This window comes from Lolium rigidum, chromosome 7, assembly GCF_022539505.1.
Source record: "Lolium rigidum isolate FL_2022 chromosome 7, APGP_CSIRO_Lrig_0.1, whole genome shotgun sequence".
NCBI classification, from domain to species: Eukaryota; Viridiplantae; Streptophyta; class Magnoliopsida; order Poales; family Poaceae; genus Lolium; species Lolium rigidum.
In genome coordinates this window covers 166895384-166918948 of record NC_061514.1, presented here as the reverse complement: position 1 = coordinate 166918948, position 23565 = coordinate 166895384, and the positions used below count along the sequence as shown (strand labels likewise).

General features: G+C 44.7%; 1 protein-coding gene across 1 annotated transcript; it reads left to right on the top strand.

Annotated features, from left to right (window-relative positions):
- Nucleotides 1-4689: 4689 nt before the first annotated feature.
- Nucleotides 4690-10428, top strand: LOC124671311 (dnaJ protein ERDJ2). Its single transcript, XM_047207701.1, has 10 exons — nt 4690-5041; nt 5134-5229; nt 5667-5787; nt 5887-5993; nt 6094-6311; nt 6856-7033; nt 7120-7239; nt 8055-8141; nt 9145-9255; nt 9394-10428. The coding sequence occupies exons 1-10, from the start codon at nt 4856-4858 to the stop codon at nt 10219-10221; spliced, it is 2052 nt and encodes a 683-aa protein (XP_047063657.1). The 5' UTR covers nt 4690-4855; the 3' UTR covers nt 10222-10428.
- The last annotated feature ends 13137 nt before the right edge of the window (nt 10429-23565 follow it).

Genomic DNA, 23565 nt, shown 5'->3' with positions numbered 1-23565 from the left:
ACCCTCTCAAATGGCCAGCATCATGCCCAAGCCCTCCATAAGGGCCTTGGCAACGCTTCATGCACGCTCAGGCTATTACCTTAGTGGAGGTGGCTTGCATGTACATCTAGAGCTGGAAGCCGTTATCCTTATAGTCACGAGCGTGAAGTCACGCCTTTCTCCTATTGGTCGATTAAACCTTGGTTTCTTACTAACTTGCTACTGTGCTCATCACACCTTCCTATTGGGGTTTCCCAACCGCTTCCACAACTGCCGGCAAGATTGTCTGGCGCCGTACGTGGAGCACCATCAACATGCGGGTCCCATTTTACAGCAGCGGTCTCAATGTTTCAAAGGTGGCACGGGATCAAAAGAAAAGACAAGTGACTAAATGTCAGGTGCCAAAAATAACTCCAAGAAAAGAAACTTGATTGTACATAGAGGATGACATGCGGGTCCCATTTTGCAGCAGCGGTCTCAACTTTCAAAGGTGGCACGGGATTGAAAGAAAAATGCAAGTGACCAAATATCAGGTGCCAAAAATAACTCAAAGAAAAGAAACTTGATTGTACATAGAGGATGGCATGCGGGTCCCATGAGCCAGTAGCTTACTCAACGTTTCAGAGGCGATATGAGATCGAAAGAAAAAAAAGGCAAAGTGACCAAATATCAGGAGCCAAAAATATCCAAGAAAAGAAACTTTTATTGTACATAGAGGATGACATGCAGGTCCCATTTTGCAGCAGTGGTCTCAATATTTTCAAGGCGGCACGGAATCAAAAGAAAAAAAGAAAGTAGCCAAAAATTAGGGGGTCAAAAAAAACTCCAAGAAAAGAAAGTTGATTGTACATAGAGGATGACATGCGGGTCCCGTGAGCCAGCAGCTTACTCAACGTTTCAGAGGCGGCATGAGATCAAATAAAAACTGCAAATGATCAAAATATTAGGAGCCAAAAATAATCCAAGAAAAGAAACTTTTATTGTACATAGAGGATGACATGCGTGTCCCATTTTGCAGCAGTGGTCTCAATGTTTCAAAGATGGCATGAGATCGAAAGAAAAAAAAGGAAGTAGCCAGAAATTATGGGGTAAAAAAACTCAAAGAAAAGAAAGTTGAGTGTACATAGATGATGACATGCAGGTCCCATAAGCCAGCAACTTACTCAACGTTTCAGATGCGGCATGAGATCGAAAGAAAAATTCAAGTGACCAAATATCAGGAGCCAAAAATAATCCAAGAAAAGAAATTTTTATTGTACATAGAGGATGACATGTGGGTCTCTTTTTGCAGCAGCTTACTCAACGTTTCAGAGGCGGCATGTGATCGAAAGAAACAGGCAAGTGACCCAATATCAGGTGCCAAAAATAACTTCAAGAAAAGAAACTTTTAATGTACATGGAGGATGACATGCGGGTCCCATGAGTCAGCAGGTTCCTCAACGTTTCAAAGGCGGCATAAGATCGGAAAAAGACAAGTGACCAAATATCAGGTGCAAAAAACAACTCTAAGAAAGGAAAGGTTTATTATTAATAGAGGATGACATGCGGGTCCCATTTTGCAGCAGCGGTCTCAACTTTTCCAAGGCGGCACGGGATCAAAAGAAAAAGGAAGTAGCCAGAAATCAGGGGGTAAAAAAATCCAAGAAAAGGAAGAATTTTCGTTCATAGAGGATGACATGCGGATCCCATGATCCTGCATCGTAAACGACTCGATTGGAGAACGTCGAACGAGATGGCGCGATCGAGAAAAAACAATGCTAGAGAGGCTGCCATCTGGACCCTACATACCTGGGCGGTGCGGATTTGCGTTGACTCGGCCGGCGCACACGAGAATTCATCATGCACCACGTCCCGGGTCACCATACGCTACGTTTTTCACGTTTACGTCAGGCTATATGGCCTAAAAAACGATAAAAAAAGTTTTGACATGCACCACAGAGAGAGCAAAAATCGTCGGGCTTGGTGCATCAGCAACCACGACGCGACTTTCAATTCGTCGGCCATGGAATTTTTTCTTGTAGTGCACCCTGGGTTATCAACATATTAGTAACAAAGGGAATAATATATAACAACATGAAAGGATCATTTAAGTTCCAAAGTGCGAGTATGCAAAGGAGCTAACGTGGATGTCCAAATCCCAAAGTCAATTTTTTATCCGAAAGTGTTCAGAATCATGATTGTGCTATACCTATAGCTGGGCATGGGCAGCCCGGTCAGGCCCGAAAATCCCGGGCTAGGCTTGCACTTCAGACCGGGCTAAGACCTGATTTTTGAGCCCAAACGTCGGGCCAAGCCGGATCGGGCTTGCTGTTTTCACGATTTAGGTAAGGTTCAGGCCGGGCTTTTCGGGTCGAACCGGGCTTTTGCCAGTTCAGGACAGGTTTGGAATCGATTTATAGGCCCGACAGTCGGGCTGGGTTCGGGCTTGCCATTTTAGCTTTGGGCCTTTTCGGGCCTAGCCTGAAGCCCGTTCCGGCCCGAGATTTGCTTAGGTGTAGCTATAACGAACCTGTAGGGTCTCACACTTATGGTTGTACAATCTCGTGTGAGAGTTGTATTTTTGTATGTGGTTGAGAGAAGTTATTTGTAATACTTCCGGCAGCGTTGGGAATTGTTTCGAAGATTTTATGACTAAGAGAGAGACCCTTCCAGAGTCACTATGAGCCTATCACTATGAGCCTATCATAAGTGATTCATGGCAACATCGTAAGTGTTCCAAGTTTGCCATATATGTGGAATTATTCTCAGATTCTTTCCATTGATATTTCGTAATGGGGAAATATCGTTCTGGTGGAATCTGGAGTGTCCGGTGGACACCGAAATAAGAGAGGGAAATGTTCTGGTGGAGAGAGAGGGGAAGGTGGCAGGCCAGGACACCAGACCCATCGGGAGCATCCAATACAACCCAAGTAGGTCAGCCGACCATGCCCTTTGGTTAGGGTTAGGATTAGGTTTGCCTTGGCCCCATTCCGGAGGATGGGGGTGGCCGACCCACCCCTAGGTGCCCCAAGGGTGGAGGTAGCAACCCCTTCCCCAAGTTGGTGTCCCCCTCTCTATGTATAAATAGAGCTGCCCCACCTCAATTAGTGTGCAATTCTCTGGAAGTTCTCTCCTGGCCCTTTGGTTGACTATGTCTATCTCTCTCCCTCTACACATATGATGTACTCCCTCCGATTCATATTAATTGACTTCAATATGGATGTATCTAGAACTAAAATATGTCTAGATACATTCATATTAGAGTCAATTAATATGAACCGGAGGCAGTAAGAATCTTGTCGCGGTAGCCTTGTTCTACGTCGAATGAATCATCCGTTCGATTCTTGGAGCAAGGAGGAGATATCCTCGCGGTTGGGATGTATCACCTCCCTGCGAGGATTGCTAGGCTCCATAGGAACGGCTGATTCGGTCATTCTTCCCGTGGCAGGCCTGCAGGTGATTTAAATATGTGTTAGCCACAACGTGGGCCGATCTAGGAATCTAAACATCCCAATTATTTTCCCATATAAGAGGTTACAGAGGTTGCATGCTACCAAATGCGCCTTAGATGGGCGTAGTTCGCCAAAAGAACGACTGCAATAGTTTTCAAGGACGTCTATTGTAAGTAACCCAAGTCTCCCCTTCCATGGTTCATGAGACCCTTGATCCCATTAACTGATTCACTAGAGAAACATATCTAGATTATTCGTACATTAGACAACTAGAATACCAAGATGACTCCTCCATACAATTTCTTTTTCTTTCTAAACACGGTCAAATTCTAGCATCTAAAGAATGGGTCCCGCACCTCATCAACACAAACATTGACGGGGAATATCACATTTCTCTTATGGTGTGTGTGTGGCACCACCAAAACAACGATGTGCATGGCGATAGAAAGGTTTTGATTTCCACTTTTGTTCCCTTCCTGCATAATTAGCTGTAGTCGTTGAATACTATGGCGACACCCGCAAAAAATAAAAGACAATGGCCACCAAATTCCCAATGTTAAAGATAAAACCCCTCCCTAATTGACATTATCCAATCCTTGGATCCATCAAAATGGCAACCACCATCAGTGGAGCGGAAAAAATCAAATTGTTGACGCAGGTTGGAACACACATGCCAAGATGATGGCCATTGATGTGATAGCTCACAATCATCGTGACGTGGTTCCCTTTATGGAATGAAATTTTTTATTGATATATGCCGGGTGCGAAAGAAGCGGATAACCCAGTGCGTATTGAAGGCCTGAATCATGTGATTGATCAGCACAGTTGGCCGATGTCCTAGAGTCCGATTGCGTGGATGTGGTACCTATGACAAATCGATGGACATCATGGAGCCTTTATGCATATCGTAAAGAAACGTCGACCGTTAAAAAAAAGAATTTCGAAGATCCATGAATTGGGGTCCACACGGTTGCTCCGATGTCGCGCATAGCTGAGGGCCAATCATGTAAGAGCTGGGAGTATTTTAAAAAAAATTCAATTTTTTTTATAGAGTATACTTTTTAGAGTACTCCAAATTAACCGGGCCGGATAAGTTTGCTGGTCCACCAAATTAACCGGCCGATTCTCCTCTCTGGGCCGTGTCCTATCGGAAGTCAAAACCACTCATCACGTCCTCTCTCACTGCCGTGTCCCGACCCGGACTCCTGCTCCGACTCCGACCGCGATCTGGGTCCCCAAAAGCCTATCTCGATCTCGACCGCCTTCTTCCCCGATCTACTCGCTCGTGGCCGCGCCCCCAGATCCGCCTCCCAGTCCCCAGATCCGCCGGACAACTCCTCGCTCGCCCACCGCCCACCGCACGACCCCGCGGCGTCACAGCACGTCCTGACGTCTTTGCTTGGTGTTGTCGTCGCAGTCGTGAGGTCGCAGCAGCATCAGCAGCCATGGCCGCGGCGGAGGAGAACAGCTCCCTCTTCCTCATATTCATCCTCACCATGATCGCGCTGCCGCTGGTGCCCTACACCATCACGCGCCTCTGCCACGCCGCCACCAAGAAGGCCAAGCCCATCCACTGCCGCTGCTCCGGGTGCCACCGCTCCGGCAAGTACCGCAAGTCGATCTACAAGAAGGTGGGCGTCACGCCGCTGTTTTTTTCTTTCTGTACTCACGCTAGCAGTACAATTTCCGCGCTAATATCTGTTTTCTGGCTGTCGCCTTGCAGATATCCAACTTCTCGACGTGGAGCAACCTGACCATCCTGGTTCTCTGGATCGTCGTGATATTCCTGGTTTACTACATCAAGCTCAGCAGCCGTGAGGTACACTACCTTTTCGCTGGTGTATGTTTCCAGTTTATAGTAGCTAACTGAATTTCTTCTCTCATCTCGCCTTACTTTAGCTAGACTAGATCAGTCATGATTGTTACAACTAAACTGAAACAAATCGATAGCCCGCAAATCCATAATACCACTCTCCAGCTCTACCCTGTCAGAGCGAGCTGCCAGCACAAAGTTCATGTTTTGTTACTTCACTGGTATGCTACACCAAGAAGCAAGGGACCAATTTTTTCACTGCTGCCACAGCAGGGACAACCAATTTTTTTTTGGGATGTTATACTAGAAAGACTACCATACCATCGTGCTGATTTAATTTCCCCTCTGATCTTCTACAAATCTTCAATTATTTGTTACACAATGGACTGCATCTTTATGTCGATTACACTAGTTAATTTACCATATGATTTTGGGTTTCCTAGGTGCAAGTATTTGAGCCATACAGCATTCTCGGACTGGAACCCGGGGCAACAGAGTCCGATATCAAGAAATCGTACAGGAGGCTTTCTATCCTGTACCATCCCGATAAAAATCCCGACCCTGGTAAAATGTGTTCCCTTCTATTTTGTAATGTTATTAATGCTGTTGATTATTTAGTAGCTAAATAAATTTTGTGTTTTTATTTTGCCTTTCACTTTCCAGAGGCCCATACCTACTTCGTTGAATCTATATCTAAGGCGTACCAGGCGTTGACTGATCCGACATCTCGTGAAAATTATGAGAAGTATGGTCACCCAGATGGGCGCCAGGTAACGAACATCAGTTATTCTTGATGCCAAGTGAAAAACTTATTTTTTTTTCTCGCTCATGTCTAAAGCTAACATGGATATTCTGGTATATGTGCATCAGGGCTTCCAAATGGGTATCGCTTTGCCCAAGTTCTTACTCAATATGGATGGTGCATCTGGCGGAATAATGCTTCTAGGGATAGTGGGGCTTTGCATACTCTTCCCCTTGATGATAGCAGTTATTTATTTGTCGAGGTCATCAAAGTATACTGGAAATTATGTCATGCACCAAACTCTGTCAACTTATTACTACTTTATGAAGCCATCTCTGGCTCCAAGGTATGAGCATACACACATCTCATCTTTGTATTTGAGAATTCGGATTTTCTTTCTTTCCAATCTTATTGATTGGCTTCATGATACATTATCTCGACTCAGTGGTTCAACTTCCCTGTGAGCATTGGACCAATGTAAAAACGACACATTTAGAATTTTGATATGTTAGTTTTTTTTTTGCTTTTCTGGTGCTGTTGGGCATAATATTAATATGGTTACGCTAACCATATTGATAATTTTGGTTGTTAATTTGAGGACTTAAGCATAACACTTTATGCACAACACCCCAGTCATGTAAACTCTGCTCACATGATTATGAATTATGAAACCTACTGAAGGTTTATAAAACAGGTCCTGTTGCTGCCGTCCAAAAACTAGTACTAGTATTTAAGATCATTTCTTTAAGCAATTTGTATAACTGAACCAAATGCCTGCGGACTTCCTCTTCGGTTTACAGTCCTTCTGTTATGGATAATTGGTTCTGTGTTAAAACAATTCATCCCTTCTACCATATTTGATCAATGGAACTATCGGTTGCATTTTCCAGCAAAGTTATGGATGTCTTCATCAAGGCAGCAGAGTATATGGAGATGCCAGTACGCCGCAGTGATGATGAGCCCCTGCAGAAACTATTCGTAGCAGTTAGAAGCGAGTTAAATCTAGATTTAAAGAATATTAGAACAGAACAAGCCAAGTTTTGGAAGCAGCATCCATCACTTGTAAAGGTTAGTCTCTGTTGCTACATGTTATGGTATTAACTTTGTGATGTGACAAAATTTTCAAGCTGAAAACTCCCTTTTCCTATTTTCAGATGGAACTGTTGATTCAGGCTCATCTTACTCGAGAATCATTCGCTTTGTCACCAGCACTACTAAAGGATTACAGGCACATGCTTGAACTTGCACCTCGTCTTCTGGAAGAACTAGTTAAGGTACTTGATTTGATTTCTTTCTCTGAATTATGGCCCTTTAATTGTGGAGTCGTACATGTCTGTCTCCGTACACTATCTCGTCTATCCAATGGTGATCAAGCTGTTAACATTTATATCAAACACAAGCACATATCAACTGTTCTGTTCGTACTGTGTTATCTTGCTGTGTCTAATACCTAATTATGCTTTGCCCCAGATCAGTCTATGTCTTCCATTGCTACAGTTAACTTGCTTTATGAGTCGATGTTTATGCTGGCTATCTGATCCAGTTAGCCATTCAGTGTTACTGGCATGTTAAATCAATTGTGACAATCTGATCCTTTCAAATGCCCATTAGATGGCATTGGCATATTGTAGGATTTATGCATATTGCAGTTCTCTCTAATTGTGCATGTGCACACAGATTTTGTGTTTGGCCTATGCATTTAATCAGACTATCGCCTGAGCATCTTAGTGCGAAGAGGAATTGCATGCCTTGTCTTAATCTTGTGGTGTTGAGTCATTTATGGATGTAAAATGATCCTAACGCTTCAAGTTCTGATGCATCAAATTTCTATTTGAGTTCACTTTGCTACAGCTGACATTATTTATTCCATAGATAACTATTTCCTTTGAGTGTTTAGTACTGCTATTTCTGTAATCAATGAAGGGACAAAGTTCTCTGTTGCACTACTGCATACAAATTGGTATCTCAACAAGAAGATTTGAAAGACACTGATCTATGCTGTTGTAGTGCCCCTTTGTCCACTTCTTATCTAGCATTTCTTTTGCGAAGTATGGATACCTCATATTTTTATGGACTTATTGGCTTGCAGATTGCACTTCTACCAAGGAGTCCGCATGGTTTTGGATGGCTCCGGCCTGCAATTGGTGTAGTTGAGCTTTCTCAAAGTATCATCCAGGTATTCTTCAGCCACCTTGTGGTGAATCAGTTCATGTTCCATGTGATGTGTATGTCGTAAAAGTTTTGTAGCTTATATTTTTCTGGATTCATCTGGAGTGTATTCCTTCTTAACTACTAGCCCACTAGCTTTAGTCATATATCATGCTGCTAGTTAACTGTATCCAAAGTCACAGATGTTGTTTTTGACCATATAATATACTTTATGGTTCCTTATCCAAAGTCCTATTCATTTTGCTGATTTGTCATTCTGTAAAAGCATATGGAAGACCAAATCATATGTTCCACTAATTCCGAAATTAATCTCTCAGCCTGGCAGTTGACCACTCCAGGAAAAAACAAAGTGAAACTGCCAGTTATACTGCAAGTGTAAATTTGCAGCGAGGCAATTTATGTTCTGAGGGTAGTAGATGCATGCAATGGAAATAAGTTACATGGTGCTCTTAGATGACCAGCAGTATACAAATCTTTGTTATTACTTGCTAACATCAAGTAAAATAGAATGCTGTCTCATGTCTCGCTCGCTACTATTTTAGGTTAAGAAGCACCCATGCCTTAATAAATATTGTATTCGTTAAGAAATATGATTCAGTTCTCACATGCCCTGTTTTGCTGTGATATGTGTCTTGTAGTTTCATCTGAAAGTTCTATTCTGTCTCTTGCATGTAATCCTGATGAACGGACAGATTAGGAACTAAAACTTTACCATGATGTTGTATTTTACCATTGTTGTCTGGTTGGTAATGTGGACACTTCCTGGTAATCATTGCTAGTTCTCAGTGTCAGTGGCATCTTATGTGTTCTTTGCCGCTCATCGTGTCTCAGATCATGACCATCGCATTCATCTTCCTCCACTGACAAGTGTTCTGTTATTTATTGGCTTGAACATTTAGTTGTAATCAATTTACACTTTCACATGCCTGATTAGCTTTTTGTTTCTGATAGTTCATAAGCTTGTTTATCACCATTGATGGTAATGTAAATACATTAACACATATTTTCAGGCTGTTCCTCTCAGTGCTCGGAAAGCTGGTGGAGGTAATTCAGAAGGAATAGCACCATTCTTGCAGCTGCCACATTTTAGTGAGGCTACTGTCAAGAAGATTGCTCGCAAGGTATTTCCTTCAGCACATTGAAGTTTTTTATTATTTATGAAAAGTAAATGAAGAGAAGAGAACCGCAAAATCAATAGCCTGTGCCTTGGAGTACTTTATCCTTTTTAGTATAACAATTTTATTCCATTTTAACTGCAGAAAATCAGGGCTTTCCAAGAACTCTGTGATATGTCTCAAGTGGAACGTGCTGCACTGCTGACACAAGTAGCTGGCCTTTCTGAAGAAGAAGCTCAGGATGTAGAGCTTGTACTGGAGATGGTTCCTACTATTGAAGTAGATATTAGATGCGAGACTGAAGGAGAAGAGGGCATACAAGAGGGTGATGTTGTTACAATGTATGCTTGGGTCTCACTTCAGCGCCGCAGCGGCCTAATTGCTGCACTTCCCCATGCTCCTTGCTTCCCATTCCACAGGGAAGAGAACTTCTGGCTGCTTCTAGCAGACACTGCTTCGAACGAAGTCTGGTTATCCCAGAAGGTCAGCTTCATGGACGAGGCTACCGCTATAACTGCAGCATCGAAAGCTATACAAGATACCCAGGAAGCATTAGGTGCAAGTCCGAGGGAAATAGGAGTTGCAGTTAGGGAAGCAGTTGACAGAGTGAAGAAAGGCAGTAGGTTGGTAATGGGCAAGTTCCAAGCCCCAGCGGAGGGAAATCACAACCTGACATCCTTGTGCTTGTGCGACGCATGGATAGGCTGCGACAGCAAGACCAGCTTTAAGCTGAAGGTTCTGAAGCGGAGCCGCGCGGGAACAAGAGCCCATGTGCCTGAAGAAGGTCCAGTGGCGGAGGATGGCATTGAGGAGGAAGAGGAGGAGGAGGAAGAGGAGTACGACGATTACGAGAGCGAGTATAGTGACGACGAGGAAGAAGAGAAGAACAAGGGAAAGGGTAAGGTTGCAAATGGAGCAGCGCATAAAAAGGCTGACTCTGACATAGACTCGGGCAGTGATGTGGATGAGTGATACAAATACATTGTAATGTTCAAGTAAAATAGACGCTTAACATCAGTGTTTTTGCCCTTTGTGCACCATGAAACTGAAAAAGTATCTCTCATCAACTTATAGAGCAGGCAGTAATAGTTGCTTACGATTTTTATTTATTATTCTTATATGGATGGAACTAATAATTGAGAATTGGAATCAAATCGGCAGAATTTTATCATGCGTTCATTACAGGGATTGAACCAAAGATAGGTGGCAAAGTTTGAAGTGTCTGAAAACACCAATTTGTTTTTGGTCATTAAGGTTTTGTACGGCGTTTGCCTACTGATCATTTTTCTTCAGCCCAACACATCACTTAGAACTACACATTGATATTTCTTCCTTGCTCGCAAACTAATAAATTACAATGCCCAATAGCGAGATAGAGAAGTGGGTCAGTAGCATATTACAACGTGATTGAGGTGCAGAATTACAAAGCCCAATTGTGAGATACAAAAGTTGATCAGTAGCATATAACAGCACTATTTGAGATGCAGAATTACATAGCTCAAATGTGAGATACAAAGGTGGATCAGTATGATATTTCAACATTAGCGGATGCCATGAACTTATGCTCAAGTCTTGAGACCGGAAGCCAGGCCCGATGCCGAATGGGTACTCGAAGCTCTGGTTCCCACAGCTCTTCTGACAGCCAGCAAGTGTGCTGGTGGAGGGAAGAAGCGTCTTGTTCGCCGATTGGCTTCTTATCACGCCGGAAGCCCGCACCGCTGCCGTCGGCAGCAACAGCAGTGCGAGCAAACAGCGGAGTTCATCGACGAGGCTCATTTTCGATGGAATGGTTTTCTGGTGTGTTAGCTACGCAGGGTTTTTTTTTTTTTTTTTTTAACAAAGGGAGACGCCAGAGGCGCCAATTTTATTTCAACTCAAGCACAATATACAGAGTGAAGTACATAGCCTTGAATATCTGCTGAAATAAGAGCATCGGAGATGGGGCATAGGCTATTGCTATGAGTTGAAGAATTGCATCTGAAGATAGGCTCGGAAACAATTGTTTTGAGAGCCTGTTGTGCACAATCATGAGCTACTCCATTGAGGTCTCTTTTGATATGGAATATTGCCGTCTGTATCTGAGTAGAAATTTGGAAGAAGGAGGCCATGACGGCATGACGTCTCTTAGTTCCCATGGAACCTGCTGAGCAGAGATGGAGTTTGTCGCTGAAGCTCTTGCAAGAGAAATATTGTCCGTTAGAAAAGTAACTTGTTGTAGCTGAAGTGACCGCGCCACCTTTGCCGTAAGAAGAAGAGCCGCCGCCTCGGCATGAAATGGTGTTGGCACCTATTCTGCAGAGGCTTGAATCATGACGTCACACTTGTGCTGACCAATTTGAACCTGAAGAAAGAGACCAATGCCAGTTGCTTGGGAGTCGTCTCTTCCTGACATCTTCATGTTTTTCCAAGAGGCATCTGAGAATATTTTGTTCCCTGTAATGACAAGATCTGTCCTTATTGTTGTTCCCTGTGCTGGTAGATAATTGGTTGCATGAGTTGCTTGCTTGCTTGTACTGTCTTCTTTTACATTGGCCTGAATCTGCAAAATGGAATCAACGGTGGGATGGAGCATCTCCATGTTTTGTTGAATTGCCCTTGCCGCTTGGTACACCTGGTATGGGGCCCCTGGTTTTCTGCAGAATAGGTTGTCATTTCTAGACTTCCAAATACACCACATAAATGTTAGAATATTTTCTAGGGTAGCATAAGGGTGATTCATGGACAACAATTTTATTAAAATTTGAGACATTGAGTTGCAGTCTGTAATAAGCATCTCTGTCAACACCCGGATTTTTAAGTCCGGATGCCTATTATGTCATACATCGCAATCCCAGAAATATTGTTGTTGCGAGGCATAATAGTTAAGTATCACAGTCATCATTCATTACAAACCATAAGTCTTACAAATTGGAATCACATGATCCATATTACACGAATAGTTGATCTATTGATCAACGAACAAACACAAGTTCATAGCGGAAGCGTAAGATACAAGGACTCTCTAGTCCACAGGCCAACGCTTGACGTCGGAAGACTCCTAGTTGTCGTAGGCGTCCTGCTGGTCATCTCCTTGCTCATCTTCATACTCTGGCCATTTGAATATCCAGGGACAAGGCCGTGAGTACTTCAAGTACTCGCAAACTAATACTCATGTAAGTGCTAGACATTTCTAGTATGGTTTGCTAAGCTCTAGTTTATTTGCATAAAGCCAATTTTAGTTCACAAGTATTTGAGAAAAAGCTTACTCATGTGCTAACTAACTCAAGTGGGAACATTAGTATCATTCCCACCATTCAAGTAGTGATTTCAATTCAATTCACCACAAGTCATTTCACCATCTTCTTTCAACGTCATTTTCAAAAAGTATGACATCGGAAACTGTATGGCCTTTCCAACCGTCCGTGACCGTGGACGCGGCTATTCGAATAGATTGACACTCTGCAGAGGTTGCACGCTTGTGCCACAACATTTGATTTCATCCGTCGGGATTACCCCGAATCATCGTAACACAGTACGCGGATCATCAACCATAACCTTTCACTTACAAATCGTATGAGCACCTCTCCCCATGAGCTTGGCCTCCCAGTGAAGACCAACTGTCAACCTGGGAACTGCACAGGGCTTGGCCGTACAATTCACCTCAGTTTCACATCATTTCTCAACAACGGAGGCAGCCTCAAGCGTAACCCCTATGACGTGTGTTCAGAGGGAACCCATACTAAGATGCATAAACTTCCAGTTAAGCCCTACCCATAATCAGGTATTGTGGGGGTACTTACTAATTGGAAAGGTATCGCATTCAAACCAATATCATGTTTATCAAAAATCACCATCTTCTCTTGGTCATATTCACCTTCAAAAATCATTCAATGGAATGCTTCATCATTCCAAGGTTTCAAATTCATTTCAATTCACATTGTTCCCATCTAGAGTAGTCAAGTTTTATTCATTAGCACTAGCTCTAAATCATGAGGGGTGCTATCTTGCTTTGCTTGATGGAGACTAACTTTACTACTCTAGTAAACTTCTTTATTTTGACCAAAGTTAACTATAAAAGCAACTTATTGAGAAAACAAGTAAAAACTTGTAATGTATAAACTTGGGATAGGCTTATGTAAGAAAAGGTAAGAATCATGGTGCCTTGCCCCAAGGGGCTTTGCACTTTGCAAGAATATTAGCTTGCCTTGGTAGTTCTCAAAGTTCTCCTCCTCCTCCTCTTGGTAGCAACCTTCTTTTTCGATGTACTCTCCGGTGCTAGCGTCTAAATTTGAATACGAATATAATTACTCACTAATTCAATGGCTATTCCATGTATCACATATAAACACACAAACTACTCTATGCACACAAATAGTCTAAATAGGGTGCATGGGTTGTGTTATTTGGATAGAATTTACTTCTTTTCATTTAATATGTAAATGATAGTTTCCATAGGGTTCTTGAGAAATAATTTCCTCTCATTGAAATCTTCTTAAGATTTAATTTCTCAAACAATCTTATATGAACTTATATTGACCCAAGTCAAACATTCATCACCATCATTTGAGAAAATGATTTAAATGAGGTAGACCACCTCATACTATTTAATAGTGCTACATATGATTTAAATCTCCAAATAATTCATATAAGTGAGTTTGGCCAGGGGTCCAAACATCACATGAATTCATGTGAGACAAGGTTTAAATGAAGTATAAGACTTCATATAATTTACTTAATAGTTTTGGACAATATCAACTACATAAACTAGCCATATTGTCCATTAATTAAACTAGGGCATGATCATGCAAAGCGACCACACCATTTTATTGCATAATCAATTAGTGTAAGTCAAATGTGAGCTATTAGAGGTGGAATTAACTTAATATCTATTTTGGTTGATTTTTAATAATTATTTGAATATGAAAAAGTCCCTGCATTCTTCTTTTTATCAAATTAATTCTACAACTAATCTGGTCATGGGACCAGTGGCATTTTGTAGATATTTTCATTAGCTTTCCACCAACATAAAATTCATTGAATTTGGTTAAGCCAATTTGAATCTATTGAATTTCAAAGTTTGGGCAGTATTGAAATTCATTTGGAATTGTTTAAATAGAATTTGAATTAAACAGAGCCGGCGGGAAAACTAATCGGGCCTAAAGATTTAAAACGGCCCAAGGCCAGCCCACCACGCGTCTGTGCCCGCGTGGGCTGCCTGACAAGGGGGCTCCACCTGTCAGCGGCGTTTAAACACCGAATCGGTACGGGGAGTGTGGAGCGTTGGATTAGATGGCGATCTAACGACTCTGGGTCGTCGTCGTCGCCGGCGAGAGAAGCTCACTGGCGCGGCGAGGGTAGGGGGTCGGAGAGCTTACCGTGGCTCCAGCTAGGGTTGGCAGTGTGCTTGACGAAGTTGTGGACGACGGCGAGCCTCCTGGTAGCAGTGGCGTCGCCTGAGGTGGTCGGGATCGCCGGCGATTGCTGCAGGGCTTCCGCGGCGGTGATCTCCCGATTGAGCTTGCTCCGGCGACGATTGGGTGAGTGGAGTGGTGGTGGAGAAGCAGTGAGGGGTGGAGAGCAAGGTGGTGTGCTCAGATCGACGAGGGGAGCTCGGTATTTATAGAGGCGAGTGAGGGTTGCGGGGCAGTGAGGTGGTCGACCATGGCGCGGCGATTCCGGCGAGCGGTCGAGCTAGGCGAGGGTGCGGCGGTGCTCTACACGTCCAGGCGAAGCTAATGGCGGTGACGGCGCGGTCGGGCGACGTCGGAATAGCTCGCATTGTTTCCATGTCGGGCGGCGGCGTTCACGGGATTTCCTTCTCCTTCTCCGGCGGCGGAGGTCCAGGGTCTGGTCGTGGGCATGTCTGGCGGCGTCGCGGTGGCACGGTGATGCTTAACGGCTAGCAAGCGGGGCCAGGGCGAGCGCGAGCGAGCGGGACGGCGCGTGTCCAGTGCTTGTCCACGTGCGACGCGAGCGGCATCCAGGGGCGACCGTGGCACGCTTTCTCCGGCGAGGCTACGTTGTCTACGGCGAGTTGGTCGGTGCTAGGAGATGTAGGAGTGTGCGGTGGCGAGCTTTGGCACGGTGGCCAGGGCAGAGAGTGAAGGAGGAGAGGGGGAGGTTGTCGGGGTGGCGACATGGCCGGCATGGCCATGCCCTACCTTGCTCCTCCTCCCTCCTAGGGTTACTATGCTTCATTAAGGTTGAGAGGGGGCAGGGGGACCATTTAGAATAAGTTGGGGTAGATTAGGATGGTGGTAGATCACTATTTCAAATAGTGTCAAATAGTTCCGTAGTTGTAATTTGTGAATTTTGTCCAAATTTGTTTTAATTCAAATGGTTGACCAATTTGAATTGTGTGTGTTTAGTTGATTTGTATTTGACCAGAGATGATGAGAGGTGGTGGTGGAAAAGTTTAATTCAAAGATTTGCAAAAATTGATAAGTGTGAGATTGTTGAACTTAATAAAAAGTTGCAACTTTGGATGAGCATAGCTAATGATCAAGAAAGATTTTGGCATGGTGATCTTTACAAAAGTGTTCACCTTGATGTTGACTTGGAAGTGGTGCAAAGAGTTAGCAAGGTTTGGTTTGAGAAAATTGAATTGCAATGGCTCAAAGTAGTGATCAGGCTATAATTTGCAGAATTGACCATTATCATATGTGAGCAAGTTTTTCATTTGAAATTTATTTGAATTGTGATTCTTTGATTCCAAAAGTTTTAATAAGTGTTTAGTAACATTATTCAACTAATGGTGAAGACCAAACTGGTCTAGGGTCAAAATTTATAAAAATGCCATAGAGCATATGTGAGGGTTTTTAGGGTTTTGCATTTATTTGATTTCTTTCTCTCTTTGATTTATTTGGTTGGTGATCTTCATATGATCACATTAGGGTTTTAGAGTATAGCACATACAAGTAATAACAATCATCATGGCATATCAATCAAATGCACAAGTCCTATGCATGGCACTATATGAAATTTAAAAAGTTTTTGTTGGTTTGAAATTTTGCTCTCTGGAATTCTCTAACTTTCTTTTTATTGAAATTTGGGATGTTACAAACCCTTCCCCCTTACAAAAGATCTCGTCCCGAGATCGAAAAGAAAGTTAGGTACTAAAGAGATCTGGGTACTCCTTCTTCATGAAGTCTTCGCGTTCCCATGTGGCTTCATCCTCGGTATGATTGCTCCATTGTATCTTCAGAAACTTGATGCTTCGGGTGCGGGTGGTTCTGTAAGCTTCCTCCAGGATGCGAATCGGCACTTCGCGGTATGTCAGGTCCTGGTTGATATCCACCGATCGGTGATCGATGTTCTTGAACACTTCGGTCTTCTCAGGAACTTCAAGGCACTTTCGGAGGAGTGAGATGTGAAACACGTCGTGCACAGCCGACATTTCTTCAGGTAGCTCCAGTTGATAAGATACTTCTCCTCGGCGACTGAGGACTTTGAAGGGTCCGACATATCGGGGTGCAAGCTTTCCTTTCAGCTGGAATCTCTGCATTCCTTTCAAGGGGGATACCTTGAGATAGACGAAGTCTCCGATCTCGAAGGTCATCTCCCGACGTCTCTTATCGGCGTAGCTCTTCTGTCTTGATTGCGCCGTCTTGAGGTACTCACGAATCTTGTGTACTTTCTCTTCGGCTTCACGAAGAACATCTGGGCCAAAAACTTGGCTTTCTCCGACTTCCGACCAGTTCAGGGGGGTACGGCATTTCCTTCCGCACAAGGCTTCAAAGGGGGCCATCTGTAGGCTAGCTTGGTAGCTGTTGTTGTAAGAGAATTCTGCATAAGGTAGGCAGTCTTCCCACTTGGATCCGTATTCCAGTACGCATGCTCTCAGCATGTCTTCCAGTATCTGGTTGACTCTCTCAGTCTGTCCGTCGGTCTGGGGGTGATAGGCGGTGCTGAAATTCAGACGGGTTCCTAGTCCTTCATGCACTTTCTGCCAGAATCTTGAGGTGAACTGTGATCCTCTATCTGACACTATCGATTTCGGGGCTCCGTGCAGGGCGACTATTCTGGAGATGTACAGTTCAGCTAACTTTGGGCCTTGGTATGTGGTCTTGACGGCGATGAAATGGGCGACTTTGGTCAATCTATCGACAACTACCCATATGGAATCATTGCCTTTGCTGGATTTGGGCAGTCCGGTGATAAAGTCCATTCCTACGGAATCCCATTTCCATTCTGGAATCTGGAGTGGCTGTAACAGTCCGGCGGGTCGTTGATGTTCTGCCTTGACTCTTTGACAGATGTCACACTTGGCGATATAGCTGCCGATTTCTCTCTTCATTCCGTGCCACCAGAATTGCTCCTTCAGGTCTTGGTACATCTTGGTACCTCCGGGGTGGATTGAATAAAGGGTGTCATGGGCTTCTTGCAGGATGACTTGTTTCAAGTCTGAGTCCGATGGTACGCAGAGACGTTCTTTGTACCAAAGAACTCCGGCTTCGTCTACGGTGAATCCGGGGGCTTTTCCTGCGGCTATCTGTTTCTTGATTCCGTCAATGCTAGCGTTGTCCTTCTGGGCTTCCTTGATCTGACTAACCAAGGTGGGTTGTAGTTCTATGCTAGCTAGGAATCCTTCGCTAACAAGTTCGAGGCGAAACTGTTCAAACTCTTGGTGTAAGCTGGGCTGTTCGGTTGCGAGCATGGAGTTCAACTGGCACGGCAGTCGACTCAAAGCATCCGCTACCACATTGGCCTTGCCGGGGTGGTAGTGAATCTCCATGTCGTAATCCTTGATCAATTCGATCCATCGGCGTTGTCTCATGTTCAGCTCCTTCTGGGTGAATATGTATTTGAGGCTCTTGTGGTCGGAGTAGATCTCGCATCGATTACCCATGAGGTAATGACGCCAAACTTTCAAGGCTAAGACCACGGCGGCAAGCTCGAGGTCATGGGTTGGGTAGTTCTGTTCATGCTGCTTTAGCTGTCTTGAAAGGTAGGATACAACTTTGCCTTCTTGCATAAGCACACATCCAAGACCAGTCTTGGAGGCGTCGCAATATACGTCAAAGGGCTTTGCGATATCTGGCATGATCAAGATTGGGGCTATGGTCAATGTACTCTTGAGCTGTTGAAAGCTCTCTTCACATTTATCGGTCCACTCAAACTTCCTGTCCTTCTTCAGCAGTTGGGTCATTGGTCGAGCGATGCTCGAAAAACCTTCTACAAATCTGCGGTAATCCGGCTAATCCAAGAAAAGCGCGGACCTCGGTTTGAGTGGTTGGGGCTTGCCATTCCATAACGGTTTTTGATCTTGGCGGGATCTACGGCAATTCCTCCTGCAGACAAGATGTGTCCCAGGAATCCAACTTCTTCCAGCCAAAACTCACATTTGCTGAACTTGGCATACAACTTGTGCTGTCTAAGGGTTTCTAGGACAGTCTCCAAATGCTGTTCATGTTCCTCTTCGGACTTGGAGTAGACGAGAATGTCGTCGATGAATACAACGACAAACTTGTCCAAGAAGTTCATGAAGATCTTATTCGTGAGATTCATGAAATAAGCGGGGGCATTGGTCAGTCCAAACGACATGACGTTGTACTCATACAACCCATATCTGGTGGTAAAGGCAGTTTTTGGAATGTCGGTGGCTCGGATCTTCAGTTGATGGTATCCAGTTCTAAGATCGATCTTGGAGAAAACTTGGGTCCGGTGAGTTGATCAAACATGTCTTCTATCTTGGGTAGGGGGTATTTGTTTTTGATGGTGACATCGTTAAGCTTACGATAGTCCGTACATAAACGATTTGCACCATCCTTCTTATCCACAAACAAGACGGGGGATCTCCAAGGGGATGCACTCGGTCTAATCAGACCTTTGGCCAACATATCATCTATCTGCTTCTTCAGCTCCACAAGCTCGGTTGCGTTCATGCTGTAAGCTCTCTGGGCTATGGGTCCAGTTCCGGGGATTAACTCGATGATAAACTCGATATCCCGATCCGGGGGCATACCGGGTAGATCATCCGGAAACACATCAGGGTAGCGACAAACGACCCTGATTTGGTCCAGAGTTGGCTTGGATACACTTTGATTGCAGGTAAATTTTCTGGGTAGTTTTTCAGAGATATGCTCTACTACAATACCGGTGCTGCTGGTCATGGTTATGGCTTTCTTGGCACAGTCTATCAATCCATTGTGCTTGGACATCCAGTCCATTCCTAGTACAACTTCCAAACCTTTGGTTCCCAGAATGATTAGATTGGCATAGAAATCTACATCATGGATTTTGATTGGTACATTTTTGCAAAATTTTCTGGCTTTGGTGGTTGATCCGGGAATTTGAACTATCATAACATGCTTCAAACTGAGGGGTTGAATTTTACTGGTTGATGCAAAGTCTTCGGTGACAAAAGAATGAGATGCTCCGGAATCGAACAACACTCTGGCAGGGATGTGGTTGACAGAAAACATACCCAATACAACATCTGGTGCTTCCTGGGCTTCTTCGGCATTCATGTGGTAGAGGCGGCCGTTGCGGTTATTGGGGTTGTTGGGGGCGAACTTCTTGCCGGTGGAGACACGGCGTTGCTGCGAGCGGGTGCAGCGGTGTTGCCGGCGAGCTTGGCGAGACGCTTGGGACACTCGTTGGAGTAGTGCCCCACTACACCACACTCATAACAAGTGATGGTGGTCTTGTCCTGCTTGTTCGCAACGGGGACGACGTTGCTTCCGGTTCTGGGAGCGGTGTTGGTGTTGTTGTTGTTGTTGTTGGGGGCTCTGGGCGGAGCGCGGTTGTAGTTGTTGTTGTTGTAGTTGTTGTTGTTGCAGCCTCCTGGCTTCGAGTTTCCTCCACTCCGGTTCTGATAACCGGGGCGCGAGTTCTGCATCGGGGGTTTGTTGTTTCTCGGAGTGAAACCTCCGCTTGAGCTGGGGCGAAACTTCTGGGTATGGCTAGACCCACTTTGATTCACCATGCGGCGCTTGCGGTTCTCATTGGCTTGGTTCAGCTTGCCCTCCATCTGGATGGCGGAGTCAACAAGGGCTTCGAGGTCGGCGAAGGGGATGTTGACGAGGACAGTCTGCATCTCATCATGCAGTCCGTTCAGGAATCTCTCCTTCCTCTTCTCAACGGTGTCGGTCTCATCAGGGGCATACCTCAACAGTGTAAGAAACTTGTCGCGGTATTCAACCACCGTCATGCGACCTTGTTTCAGTTCACGGAACTCATCCCTCATCTTTTTTATAAGACCCGGGGGTACATGGTACTTGCTGAACTTTAGCTTGAAATCCTCCCAAGTCATGAACTGACCTCCGTTCATGGCACGGGTGCTTGTCCACCAAGCGCGGGCTGGTCCAGCGAGATAGTGGGTGGCAAACAAGACCTTCTCGGTTGCTTCCACTCCGGCTACTTCCAGGTTGTTCTCCATAGTCTGGAGCCAGTCGTCGGCGTCGAGGGGTTCCTCGGTCTTGCTAAACACCGGGGGATTGGTGTTCTGGAAGTTCTTGAGCTTGGATCCGGGGTGGTCATGATTTCCAGGACCTTGATTGGCAATGTTCTGCAAGGCTGCGATGTTGGCTTGGCGTTCAGCTCTCTCGGTCTCCCTGTCGGCAAGCAGGGTTTGCAGCAGTTGCATCATCGCGTCGTTGGTGCGATTGGGAGGGGCCATATGAAGATATAGAAGATCATGAGATAAGAGGGAACATTCTATGGTTCATTTTGGTTAAGTTTGAAAAACATTTGAAAACTTGTAATCTTTTCATGACAAACATAACATTCATTCATTCATTCAACACATAGTACAAACTAACACACTCATACTCCAATGGTTTTAGGAACCATTCTCATGCTATGATACAAAGGACGGGATACAACTCACACCTACATAAGTGAAACTAGTGCAACTACTCCTCATCCTCGACATCGATCGGGACGTAGTCATCGGGTCCTGCCTCCAGGAACTCGTAGTCCTCCTCCTCGGTGAACTCGTCCTCCTCAAAGTCGTCGTCGTCGCTCAGGAAGGCTCCTCCTCCCTGAAGGTCGATGCCTCCGTCGTCATCCTCCAGCTCCCAAATCTGATCCTCCTGGGCCTTGACAGTGGCCTCGAGTGATGCTATCTTGGCGCGAAGGCGCACAATCGTAGCGTCCTTCTTGGCACGCTGCTGGCGAAGGCTCTTGCGGTCGTTGTTGAGTAGCTTGATCGCCTCACCCTGCTCGATGATGTGAGCATGGGTCGCGGTTCGCGTAAGCGCGAGTGGCGTCGAGGTCCTTCTGAGTCTGGTAGAGCATGAAGTCCAGGTGCTCAGCGTGGTGCCTCAACTCCGGGTGCGGCTGCAGCTCCATGGGCACTCCCATGGCATCACGCCTCACGAGATGCGCGTAGCGAGAGGCGAGGATGCGCACCACGTTCTGTCCACAGAGGCGCGCAAGTGCCTCCTGAAGGCCACGTGCGAGTCCGTCGAGCCAGTTGCTCTCGCGGAAGGAGAAGAGGATCCTCTCCGAGGTGGGAGGCTCCATCTTGCCCCTCAAGTCGGCAGTGATCACCCACTGCAACTCCCCTCCGGGCGTGTCGTCCAACTGAACCCCGTGGAACTTGGGGTGTGGGCGCCCAAGGAAGTCAGAGACGGCGTTGAGGTCGTGCTCGAAGATCAAGCTCCCTCCGTTCCCAAGCTGGTAGAACTTGGTGTTGATGGGTTCATTCGGCTCCATCTGAAAGAGAATTGGATGAGTAAGTTAGAGAGTGCAAGGTGTGGCAAAATTTTAAGTTGATTCAAATAAGATAGAACATGATTCATCAAATTTTGGCAAAGTCTCAAAGACAAGAGTGTAAGTAAATTTTCACAAATATTTTCTTTCATTTGATTTCAAAATTAAGTTTTTCAGAATGCCCATTCTAACTAAGGTCTTCTAAGGTCAAACAATGGCTCTGATACGAACTTGTCAACACCCGGATTTTTAAGTCCGGATGCCTATTATGTCATACATCGCAATCCCGGGAATATTGTTGTTGCGAGGCATAATAGTTAAGTATCACGATCATCATTCATTACAAACCATAAGTCTTACAAATTGGAATCACATGATCCATATTACACGAATAGTTGATCTATTGATCAACGAACAAACACAAGTTCATAGCGGAAGCGTAAGATACAAGGACTCTCTAGTCCACAGGCCAACGCTTGACGTCGGAAGACTCCTAGTTGTCGTAGGCATCCTGCTGGTCATCTCCTTGCTCATCTTCATACTCTGGCCATTTGAATATCCAGGGACAAGGCCGTGAGTACTTCAAGTACTCGCAAACTAATACTCATGTAAGTGCTAGACATTTCTAGTATGGTTTGCTAAGCTCTAGTTTATTTGCACAAAGCCAATTTTAGTTCACAAGTATTTGAGAAAAAGCTTACTCATGTGCGAACTAACTCAAGTGGGAACATTAGTGTCATTCCCACCATTCAAGTGGTGATTTCAATTCAATTCACCACAAGTCATTTCACCCACTTCTTTCAACGTCATTTTCAAAAAGTATGACATCGGAAACTGTATGGCCTTTCCAACCGTCCGTGACCGTGGACGTGGCTATTCGAATAGATTGACACTCTGCAGAGGTTGCACGCTTGTGCCACAATATTTGATTTCATCCATCGGGATTACCCCGAATCATCGTAACACAGTACGCGGATCATCAACCATAACCTTTCACTTACAAATCCTAGTATGAGCACCTCTCCCCATGAGCTTGGCCTCCCAGTGAAGACCAACTGTCAACCTAGGAACTGCGCAGGGCTTGGCCGTACAATTCACCTCAGTTTCACATCATTTCTCAACAACGGAGGCAGCCTCAAGCGTAACCCCTATGACGTGTGTTCAGAGGGAACCCATACTAAGATGCATAAACTTCCGGTTAAGCCCTACCCATAATCAGGTATTGTGGGGGTACTTACTAATTGGAAAGGTATCGCATTCAAACCAATATCATGTTTATCAAAAATCACCATCTTCTCTTGGTCATATTCACCTTCAAAAATCATTCAATGGAATGCTTCATCATTCGAAGGTTTCAAATTCATTTCAATTCACATTGTTCCCATCTAGAGTAGTCAAGTTTTATTCATTAGCACTAGCTCTAAATCATGAGGGGTGCTATCTTGCTTTGCTTGATGGAGACTAACTTTACTACTCTAGTAAACTTCTTTATTTTGACCAAAGTTAACTATAAAAGCAACTTATCGAGAAAACAAGTAAAAACTTGTAATGTATAAACTTGGGATAGGCTTATGTAAGAAAAGATAAGAATCATGGTGCCTTGCCCCAAGGGGCTTTGCACTTTGCAAGAATATTAGCTTGCCTTGGTAGTTCTCAAAGTTCTCCTCCTCCTCCTCTTGG